Source organism: Gobio gobio, assembly GCF_949357685.1.
Source record: "Gobio gobio genome assembly, chromosome: 15".
Lineage (NCBI taxonomy): Eukaryota > Metazoa > Chordata > Actinopteri > Cypriniformes > Gobionidae > Gobio > Gobio gobio.
In genome coordinates this window covers 53075471-53087970 of record NC_137108.1, presented here as the reverse complement: position 1 = coordinate 53087970, position 12500 = coordinate 53075471, and the positions used below count along the sequence as shown (strand labels likewise).

The 12500-nt window shown below is 40.7% G+C and overlaps 1 protein-coding gene across 1 annotated transcript in view; it reads right to left on the bottom strand.

Moving 5' to 3' along the window:
• Positions 1 to 12500, bottom strand: part of csmd3a (CUB and Sushi multiple domains 3a) — a gene marked incomplete at both ends in the record, with an annotated part of 567839 nt that overhangs the window by 440467 nt on the left and 114872 nt on the right. Inside the window, one exon of the mRNA XM_079838157.1 lies at positions 6484 to 6678. Within this exon, the coding sequence (XP_079694283.1) occupies positions 6484 to 6678 (195 nt within the window). The remainder of the gene's footprint in view (positions 1 to 6483; positions 6679 to 12500) is intronic.

Here is a 12500-nt window from a genome sequence, read left to right as displayed (position 1 = left end):
GGGATGGATGGATGATACAAATATGGATGGATGGATGGATGGATGGATGGACAGAAATATAGATGGATGGATGGATGGATGGATACATAGAAACAAATATAGATGAATGGATGGATAGATACAAATATAGATGAATGGATGGATGATACATAGATACAAATATGGATGGATGGATGAATGGATGGATGATACATAGATACAAATATGGATGAATAGATGGATGATACATAGATACAAATATGGATGGATGGATGGATGGATAGATATAAATATAGATGGATGGATGGATGGATGGATGGATGGATGGATAAAAATATAGATGGATGGATGGATGGATGGATGGATACAAATGTAGATGGATGGATGGATGGATGGATGGATGGATGGATGGATACAAATATAGATGGATGGATGGATGGATGGATGGATGGATGGATACAAATGTAGATGGATGGATGGATGGATGGATAAAAATATAGATGAATGGATGGATGGATGGATACAAATGTATATGGATGGATGGATGGATGGATGGATGGATACAAATGTAGATGGATGGATGGATGGATGGATACAAATGTAGATGGATGGATGGGTGGATGGATGGATGGATGGATAAAAATATAGATGAATGGATGGATGGATACAAATGTAGATGGATGGATGGATGGATGGATGGATACAAATATAGATGGATGGATGGATGGATGGATGGATGGATGGATGGATACAAACGTAGATGGATGGATGGATGGATGGATACAAATATAGATGAATGGATGGATGGATGGATACAAATGTATATGGATGGATGGATGGATGGATGGATGGATGGATACAAATGTAGATGGATGGATGGATGGATGGATGGATACAAATGTAGATGGATGGATGGGTGGATGGATGGATACAAATGTAGATGGATGGATGGAGACAAATGTAGATGGATGGATGGATGGATGGAGACAAATGTAGATGGATGGATGGATGGATGGATGGATACAAATGTAGATGGATGGATGGATGGATGGAGAAAAATGTAGATGGATGGATGGAGAAAAATGTAGATGGATGGATGGATGGATGGAGACAAATGTAGATGGATGGATGGAGAAAAATGTAGATGGATGGATGGGTGGATGGATGAACAGAATTATCCATTGACAGCAGCTCCTGAATCTGCTCCAGACTTCAGCCCAATTAAACAGAATCTCGTAAACCTACACACTGAGTCCCGAACAGCCGAAGCCACTGAAGCACAACTAATGAGAAGAAGAAGAGCGGCGATGCTGCATCAGACATGAGCTCTAAACGCTTCCTAATGAGGCCGTTTCTACAGGAAGTGTGTTCGAGCCATGATCATCTTCATCTTCTGTCTTCAATCACGCGTTTACCTGACAATACCTGAGCGCACATCAAAGATCCTCACGCTCATAATTAAAGAACAGCTGAATTATTAACCGGCTCTTCCCACCGGGAGACAAAAGAAGAGTAATGCGGAGGAACTTACAGCACAAATCAGCATATCTAAAGCAGCCCCAGACAAACCAGAGGCAGAGAGAATGCTAAGCTAAAAACAACGTTCATTTCAAATTCAGCAAAACAGAATAATACAAAAGCTGCAAATATCAAAGCCAACGCCGGAGCATTATGAGCTTACAGCGAAGCAGCGAACAACGGCGCTATGAAAGAGTCTGTGGCCCCGAAAAACTGTTTGCACACTTAAAGCACTTCCTTAATGTCTGAAAGTCATTGCGTTAGATAATGAAATATCACAGCGAGTGGCGTTTTAAAGAAAGCTAGCGCTAGCAAAACACTTCAAAACTAGCATTTCAGCTTCAAAACTAGCATGTGGAGGTCAAACTGTTGATCCACTCACCAAAAACACTGGCATTATTCACAATTTGGGTATCAGGTCAAGAAAGAGATGCCTCTGGAGGTGGCAAGATGTTAGCAGCAGATCCTTTAACCACTTCAGCTCTGCAGCATATTTTGAATTTTTTAGGGAATTAGGAATATCTGAGTTTAAAAGAGCGCCCTACCCACAAACATTGGAGTAAATTGATCGAAACGGTCTCATTTTACAGAAAACACTCCACATTTTGACACAGTTGAGGAATATTGCATATATTCTATTGTATTCATTCACAGTTTTGTGAGAAACATATATAAAAAATCATATTGTATTATTTGAAAATCTATAATTTTTTACATCCCTTTAGAAAGTTGATTCCACTAGTTGGCGTTAAACATGGGAACAAATAATTTTCTTGATATCTCCTTCCAAAAAAAAGTAATTGAGATGAATCTGTGCAAACTGTCTCCTACTTTCCATAGCCGCTGGGAAATCGAAAACAAGGCCCCGCCTCCTCAACTTTGTAAAGGGAGATCTCATGCTCTGATTGGTCTAGAAGCATGAACGACGTGTCTATAGAGAGCTGAGATACTCCGCTTTTTTGACGTATGATATGTCATGATGTCATCAAAAATCACGGCTAACAAAGACGATCAAAACAAAGGATAATAAGAGTATTTGTCTGCATCACATGTTTTGAATTCAGACCGTATTATCTTCTTCTATGTAGGGGAGAAATGGGGCGAAAGTAACAACGCGATTTTCTCTGAGCCCTAAACACATTTGCATTTCAAGCTCTGACAGCACATTCAGCACAAGCCTTACGGATCTGCCAAATATCACGTGATTCCGCCATCGTTTCCCGCGGTTTGGTCCGAAATGCAGTTTTCAAGTACGGCAAGTAAATGAATGAAGCGGTACTTTTTTTCTAATTACAAGTTGTGTTTCTTGTTTCATGTGTCACAGTAATGATCAATCTACGGGTTATTTAGTGCTGCTACACACCCTGAAGGTTTGTCTTTTCAGAGTTTTTCAGTATAAAAGTAAATAGTTTTTAAAGCTCCACTGTGTGATATTTTCCCCCATCTAGTGGTGAACTTGTATATGACCATCCAGTGAATATTAGTTTCTGTTCCTCTCAATTCCGATTACGTTTTATCTCCTACGGTGGCCGATTTAGTCCAAGATTAACATGGCTTCCAGCTCGACCTCGTCCACATTCGTCACGGTGCCATCGAGTGTTAAAACGCCAAAGGCCAAGCTTGAATTTACGGGAATGTCCCTCTTTGGCTGATGTACTTTCAAGATGGAGGAGCAACATGGCGACCCGCATTCGAACCCTCACCCGTATGTGTTTACAATGACATATTATAAACTTACCAGAATACTTTATTACTTGAAAGAAGTAAATATACATTAATGAGCACATATATTTTTGAAAGAACTAAGTGTTTTTAGCTAAGAATAGACTAAAAAAGTTACACAGTGTAGCTTTAAATATCAGGACTTCCTGTCGGGACGAAAGTAACACTTGTCACTTTTGTCCCGCTATTATATATATAATGCATATTATGCACATTTAATTTAAATTTAAATTTAAATAACTTATCAAATAGATTGACATTGCAAATAAAAAATATTCTAAACAATTCAAGTTTGTACTGTCATATTACATTTGAAACATTTGATGAACTTTAACATATAAAATGATTTTATATGTTAAAAAAAAAATGATTTTTTTGCAAAGATAAAGGACAAAATATGTTTGCAGTTACATATTAACAAGGTCATAGTCAGGTATGTTTAATAAAGCAAGAGTAGCACCAAATAAATCTAGCTTGTATTACACCTGATGGGGTCAAAAGTAACAATGTGCAGCTTATGTTCAAAGTGAAATTATACTGTAGTCGTTCTACATTTGTACAAAATATCACCTGCTATTGATAGACCACACTTGTGAGTTATTGGCCACAGCAAAAATATATCTCGGTCTAAAATATTATCTTTTAAAATTACGATTTTCTGAAAAATGGTACTTTCGTCCCTGCTCTCCCCTAACATAAATGCAAAACTTACTAGTTGAGGTTTTTGATACCATATATCTGTACTTTTGTGCTGCACAACTTATAGATTTTTTAAAAATGATTATGAAGATGCAAAATTGGCCCTTGTCAAACTCAAATCCTTACGCTTGCCCATTTCTCCTGCTTCTAACACATCAACTCAGAGGACCAAATGTTCACTTGCTGCCGAATATATCCCACCCACTAACAGGAGATCATCAGTGTTATTCACTTCACCTGACTTTATGACTGATCAGTGTTTTATATTAATAATAATAATAATAAATATAGCTGCAAGCAGCCATTGACGGGGCCAAGCGCAACAGAAGCAAACAAGGAAGATAGCAGCAGACCAACTGAACAAATGAGTGAAGACATTTGAAGCAAAAACGTTGAAACCCCACATTAAAACATTTGTACAGTGCCAATGTCATGTTTTGTTCTATTATAGCGCCACCAAGAGGCACAATCCTATAATTTTTTTATGTGTCATCGAGTGAGCCCATACATATGTGTGTCAATTTTGGTGAAAATATCTCATTTCGTTTTGGAGTTATAGACATTTATATGAAAAAAACATGTAAAAAATGACTGACACTTGACTTTGATTGGATTTTACAACCCCTTACTATCAATATTTTGACATTTGGGCATTGCGTTTAGCTATCGACCTATGTTTTCGAACTTCTGACGCTGGTTTCGTCTCAATGGGACTAGCGGTTTTAGAAAATATCAGCTAATGTTTTTTAAGCGCTAAATTGCAACGCTGCACAAACCATACGCTGAAACCTGGCAAATCTGGTATTGTTGGACTCGGCGAGGATTCAGGAGACAAAAAAAGTGACTCCCATGAAAATAAGTCAATCTTACCCAAAGTTATAAGCATTTGAAAAAAAAAATTCTCCACTAGATGGCGCTGTTTCAAAACTTCTCAGGCTCCTTCAGGGCATCGTGCTGATGACCCATACAGAGTTTCATAACAATCCGTTCAAGTGTTCATAAAATACAGCATTTTAGAACAGAATTCAAAATGGCCGACAGCCAAAATGGCCGATATGGTAAAATTGGATATCAAACGACTCGGCATACCGTCCTGAATCTAACAAGACCACTTTTATGATTTTTGGAAAAACAGTTCAGAAGTTATAAGCAAAAATAGCCATTTTTCGTATCTCCGGACCAGTAGGTGATGCTGTGCCGAAACGCTGCATGTTACCTCAGGTCATGCTTGTGATGACATGCACCAAGTTTGGTTTGAATACGATAAAGCGTTGCGGAGATATTGCCTTATATGTGTTTTCGAAAGCGTTACGTAAAATTTGTTTGCGTGTTTATCAAAAACAATTTGACAGATCCACTTGAATTCCATGTTTTTTTGTCAGCATGGTCTGAAGATGATCTGGTTCAATTTTCGTGAAAATCGGATGAACCGTCTAGGACGAGTTCGCAAACGTAGGTTTTTCGGAAAATTCAAAATGGCGGGAAAATTTTCATGACGGAAAATGAAAATCGTATTGAGCCAAGGAACCAGAGGAAAAAAGAATTTTGTTTCTAGCCCTTATGGTTCAAAAGTTATTAGCATAAACATGAGTCAAATTTTGGAAAGGTGGTGGCGCTAGAGGGATTGTTTTAGAGACTCCAAATTTGCTATGTTGACACTTTTCATAACTTTCCCGCAAACGGTTCTATGGGCTGCCATAGACTCCCATGGCAGAAGAAGAAGAAGAAGAAGAAGAAGAAGAAGAAGAAGAAGAAGAAGAAGAAGAAGAAGAAGAAGAAGAAGAAGAAGAAGAAGAAGAAGAAGAAGAAGAAGAAGAAGAAGAAGAAGAAGAAGAAGAAGAAGAAGAAGAAGAAGAAGAAGAAGAAGAAGAAGAAGAAGAAGAAGAAGAAGAAGAAGAAGAAGAAGAAGAAGAAGAAGAAGAAGAAGAAGAAGAAGAAGAAGAAGAAGAAGAAGAAGAAGAAGAAGAAGAAGAAGAAGAAGAAGAAGAAGAAGAAGAAGAAGAAGAAGAAGAAGAAGAAGAAGAAGAAGAAGAAGAAGAAGAAGAAGAAGAAGAAGAAGAAGAAGAAGAAGAAGAAGAAGAAGAAGAAGAAGAAGAAGAAGAAGAAGAAGAAGAAGAAGAAGAAGAAGAAGAAGAAGAAGAAGAAGAAGAAGAAGAAGAAGAAGAAGAAGAAGAAGAAGAAGAAGAGGAACGCTAACGGTTTCAATAGGTGCCTTCGTACCTTCGGTGCTTGGTCCCTAATTACAGCATTTTAAATCTTCTTGGAAAACTGTCTGTTTTTTTTTTTTTAAATGATGGGAAAAAGCATATACATAATAACCAAGATACATATTGAGCATCGTGAAGAGTCTGAACAATATAAACCTCCCCTTGTTGGATAAATGTCATAACAAAAACGTGTGCATGATTGTTTTCCGGAAACCAGTTGCTTTGATATTTATTCATCTAATGCGATGGCATTTTCCAGACGCATTAATGCCCTACAAACGCAGAGAGGGCTCATTCTAATAAGCCTCGAAAAATCAAGCATCCAGAAAATGAAAAGCCGTTCCCCGCGCGCTCTTACCTCTGCAGATGGGGATGGGGAAGTCCCACACCGCCACATTAGACGTACTGGACACACAGGTCAGCTGGGCGTGGCCATCCAGTGTGTATCCGGACACACAGTGGTAGCGGATTCGGTCTCCCACACTGAAGCTCGTTCCGTTCAGGATTCCTTTGGCAGGAACTCCCGGATTCCCACAAGAACTGCTTTGTAGTTCTGAGGAGAGACAAAGAGATGATGCAAAACTCAGGAAAAGAGCGCAGCTTTACTCTTAAAGGGTTAGTTCAGCCAAAACTGTAAATTGTGTGATTAATGACTGTGCCTCATGTGGTTGGACACCCGTCAGACCTCCGTTCATCTTCAGACACAAATGAAGATATTTTAGTGTAAAGCTGATGCTGAGAAAGGCTTCAGATAGGCCTCCATTGGCATTCAGTACATTTACACTCACAAGACCCAGAAAAGGCACTAAAAACGTCGCTACAAAGTCCATCTCACCACAGCGACTCTACAATAATCTTACGATGCGACGACAATAGTTTTTGTGCGCAAAAACAAATCTAAATAACACCTTTATCCAACTTGTTCTTGTCTTCCGTGTGTGTCTCCACGACGCATGCGTGAGAATATGAGCAGATCCGGCGTTCGGGAATCCATGAAATGCTCACTTTATAGTGGAGTCAACAATAATCGATTCGGCAATGCATCGCAATGCACGATTCAGCATCGATGCAGCTAAGTGCCATAATCGATTATGTCATTGTTTATTTTCTGGCCTTGAGTTGGACAATAAAGTTGTGAAGTTTAAATAACTTCCGGAGTCATAACAACAACAACAATCAAGATGGCTGAGGCGGAGGGAGATGACTGATGAATTAAAACACTTATGTTCACTGCTGGAAAAAGTTGGCTGTTATTATTCCTCTATTTCATTTCAAATGGTTCTAAAGCAGAGAAGAGAAACATTTCTCACTCAAAGCACTGAAAGCAGTGATTTATGTTTTCTTTTTCAGGTTTGAAAATGCCATCTCCAATACCCTGTACCATTCAATTTTATTTTATTTAATGACATTTATGTCAAAGATACAGGAGAGAGATAATACACACATAGCAGCCAATACAATCTGTTGTTCAATATCTGACTGCTTGTATTGCCTCATGACTGATAAAAAATTTGCCTTGTTGTGTGCAGTAGAATTTTGATGCATCGCAATGCATCGTAGAATCGAAATGAATCGAATCGTTACCTGGTGAATCGTAATCGAATCGAATTGTGAGGGCAGTGCCAATGCACATCCCTAACACTTTAGCCCCATTTTGAGAACTACACCGAGACCTAAAGCACGATCAATGTAGAATTTGTAACAAACAAATCACTTCTGGGTCATGTGTCCGAACGCCGGATCTGCTCATATTCTCACGCATGCGTCGTGGAAACACACACGGAAGACAAGAACAAGCTGGATAAAGGTGTTATTTTGATTTTTTTTTTGCGCACAAAAACTATTGTCGTCGCATCGTATAATTATTGTAGAGTCACTGTGGTGAGATGGACTTTGTAACGACGTTTTTAGTGCCTTTTATGGGTCTTGTGAGTGTAAATGTACTGAATGCCAATGGAGGCCTATCTGAAGCCTTTCTCAGCATCAGCTTTACACTAAAATATCTTCATTTGTGTCTGAAGATGAACGGAGGTCTGACGGGTGTCCAACCACATGAGGCTCAGTCATTAATGACACAATTTACAGTTTTGGGTGAACTAACCCTTTAACGCGTTGCTGGTTACAACCGGCCAATCAGACATCAACAATTAAAACTTGTGCAAGGCCACAACATCTATCAAGATACTGATGCAGACACGAATGCAGTCGCCTGTCTTCATTTATCTCTCAGCCATCCCACGCTCGACTAATATTCCTGTTTTGACACATTTCTAATCCTCCGGGACACACGTCTGGATATGTGATATGTTAAGCTCGCTTATCTTTGATTTAAACCAGCACCTGCCACCGAAAGTTTCAATCCTCAGACGTTCACTGATATTGCTGACAATCAGCTGATCAAAATGACTAGTGACTGTAAATACTGGCACAACAGTGTGTGTGGAATTCTGCATTCTGAAATTAATAACGGTTCATAGAATGTTTGTTTGGAAGTTTGTTATGTAGACTAGAATACACTAGAGAATAACCATGGTTCCCTGAGAGGGGGAATGAGACACTGTGGTGAGAAAGATGGGGAACGCCCTCGTGAGCCGGTGTCTGAAGCATGTGTAACACGCCACACACACACAAGCACACACATGCATGCACACTCGCACACACACACTCTCGCACACACTCACTTGCACGCACACACATGCAAACACACTCATGCATACACACGCATACACACACATACACTCGCGCGCACACACACACATGCATGTACACTCGCACACACACACACACACACACACACTCTCGCACACACTAACTTGCACGCACACACATATACAAATGCACACAAGCACATGCTTACACACACACATGCACACACACACTCGCACACACACAAGCACACACACACTCGCACACACACAAGCAGACACATGGATGCACACTCGCACACACACACACACACACACTGGCACACACACATTCCCGCACAAATGCATGCACACTCACACACACACTTGCACGCACACACATGCATGCACACTCTCGCACACACACTGGCACACACACGCTCGCACACGCACTTGCATGCACACACATATACGCACACACATACACAAACTCATGCACACACACTCGCATGCACACTCGCACACACACAGTAACACATGCACACACAGGCATGCACACACACTCGCACATGCTCACACACACAGGCACACACATGCATGTACACTAGCACACACACACACACACACACGCACACATACATTCGCACACACACTTGCATGCACACACATGTACACACACATACTTCAACGCACACACACTCGCACATGCTCACACACACATGCATGCACACTAACACACACACACACTGGCACACACACACTCTCGCACACACACACTGGCACATACGCATTCGCACACACATGCATACACACTCGCACACATACGCTCACACACACACTTGCATGCACACACATGTTCGCACACACATACTTGCACGCACACATACTTATGCACACACACTTGCACATGCTCCCACACACATGCATGCACACTCACGCACACACACTGGCACACACACACTCTCACACACACGCATTCGCACACACATGCACTCACACGCACACTCGCGAACACAGGCACACACATGCATGCACACTCGCACACACACACGCATTCGCACACACACTTGCATGCACACACATGTACACACACACATACTTGCACGCACACAAACTCATGCACACACACTCTCACATGCATGCACACTCACACACACGCACACACACACACACACACACACACACACTGGAGCACACATTTGTGGACACACGCACTCGCACTCGCACGCACACTTGCTCACACACACACACAGGCACACACACTCATGCACACACACTTGCACATGCTCACACACACATGCATACACACTCACACCCACACACACTGGCACACACATGCATGCACACCCACACACACACTTGCACGCACACACTGGCACACATATACGCTCACACACGCACTTGCATGCACATACATGTACGCACACACATACTTGCACGCACACATACTCATGCACACATACTCATGCACACATACTCATGCACACATACTCATGCACACACACTTGCACATGCACCCACACACATGCATGCACACTCACGCACACTCGCACATGCACTCACACACACACACACATGCACACATGCGCTCACACACACACACACACACACACATGCACACATGCGCTCACGCACACACATGCACTCACATAATTCGTTATACACTGATCGATAACTATTAATTACTTTTTGGCTTTTAGCAAAGTGGAAACAGTGGAAATATGAAATATGCAATTTTCCAAAAGCAAATGTTAAGAAATCATGAAGATGTGCTCATTAGGCTGTTTATTTGCAAATCTAACTAATGAACAATAATTCCTGTAATTAAAAATAACTTTTTTTAATGTTACATACAAGCAAAACACAGCAACAATATTTTTTTAAGTAACTGAGGATTACAATTCATGTCCTCTAATGCAAATATTAGCCATTAAAGACATAATTGATAACTAATTGGTACAGCAAACAAGTGTTTTATATTTGATCATTATCAGTGTTGAAGACAGCTCATATTTTTGTGGAAAGTCTTTTATAACATCACAAATGTCTATAATGTCACAATTTAATCTGAGCTGATGATGAAAAATAATTCCCAGACTTATTATTAACAGAATATAATAGAACAAAGTAGAGTAAAATAGTGATTGATACATCACACAAAAAAAATCATCATCACATGACATGAACCCTAACCTGTTTTCAGATTTCGGAATCAGAAATGAAAGTTTGGTGACAGAAGAATTGCATTATGGGAAATTGCACCCATAAATCAATGTCATCCAGACAGCAAATGCATATAATAGCGTCTGCACAGCATGTGAAGAACACAATGAGTGTCTTTTAAAAGGTCCCTCTAGTTGTACATTAGACGCACTTTAATGCATTTCACTAATGTGCTTCTGCATTAGAATTATATAAGAATAAACAAGTGACCCTTTAAAACCAGCAGACATGCAAACTGGCATCTTGCATCTTGATGGTGCGGTTGATCTCTGGTTCACAGTCAGCGAACCATTCATTTCATCTCAATTTGTGCTTTAAAGCCTCACATCACTTCACACCATTATCTCCACGTCACTCAATGAAACACTATACTGACAGAAGTATTGAGCCGCTTCTCCACATCCCTGAGTTCAGGTGTGCAACACTTCATGGCCACAGGTGTGGAACTCCAGCTCTAGGCCTGAGCTCCAGACCTCCAAACTTCTGTGGCCTTCAGATGAGCTCAAGAACAGTGTGTAGAGCTTCATGGAATGGGTTTCCATGGCCGAGCAGCTCATCCAAGCCTTACAGCACCAAAGCGTGGGATGCAGTGGGGTAAAGTGCGCCGCCACTGGACTCTAGAGCAGTGGAGATGTGTTCTCTGAGTGACCAATCACGCTTCTCTGTCTGACAATCCCATGGACGAGTCTGGGTTTGGCGGTTGCCAGGAGAACGGGACTAGCCTGACTGCATTGGGCCAAGTGTAAAGTTTGGTGGAGGGGAGATTATGGGGTGGGGGTTGGCCCCTTAGTTCCAGTGAAAGGAACTCTTAAAGCTTCGCCAAGACATTTCGGACAATTTCATGCTCCCAACTTTGTGGGCCCAGTTTGGGGACGGCCCCTTCCTGTTGAAGGAATTGAAAATAATCAAAGATATTTGATATTTGAAATCCAACAAAGAAATTTGCTTTACTGTTGTCAACCCCCATTTCCTTATCAGAAGGGCCATCTGGAAGACAATAGAGAGGCCTGTAGGCCACACCTTTACAGTGGGGGAAGTTTGGTCTGATTGGTCAGTTTAAATGAATACAATTGGTTTCAGTCACATGGTCAAGGAATAGCTAAAAGAAGATTGGAACTGTTGCTCTTTCTCTTTTTGTCTCTGGCTCTTGAGGTCATTGGGGCTTCTCTTCTTCTCTCTCTCTCCCCCATTCTCTCTTTTTTTCTATCAGAAAGGTAACATTTTATTAATGCTGTGTACGATTAATGGTATAAGTTTATCATCTCATAAATCCATTTTGAAACTATTTTAAAGGGTTAGTTCACCCAAAACTGTAAATTGTGTCATTAATGACTGAGCCTCATGTGGTTGGACACCCGTCAGACCTCCGTTCATCTTCAGACACAAATGAAGATATTTTAGTGTAAATCTGATGCTCTGAAAGGCCTCCATTGGCTCAACTTTACACTCTCAAGACCCTTAAAAGACACTAAAGACTAAAGTTACAAAGTCCATCTCACTACAGCGGCTCTACAATAACTTTATGAAG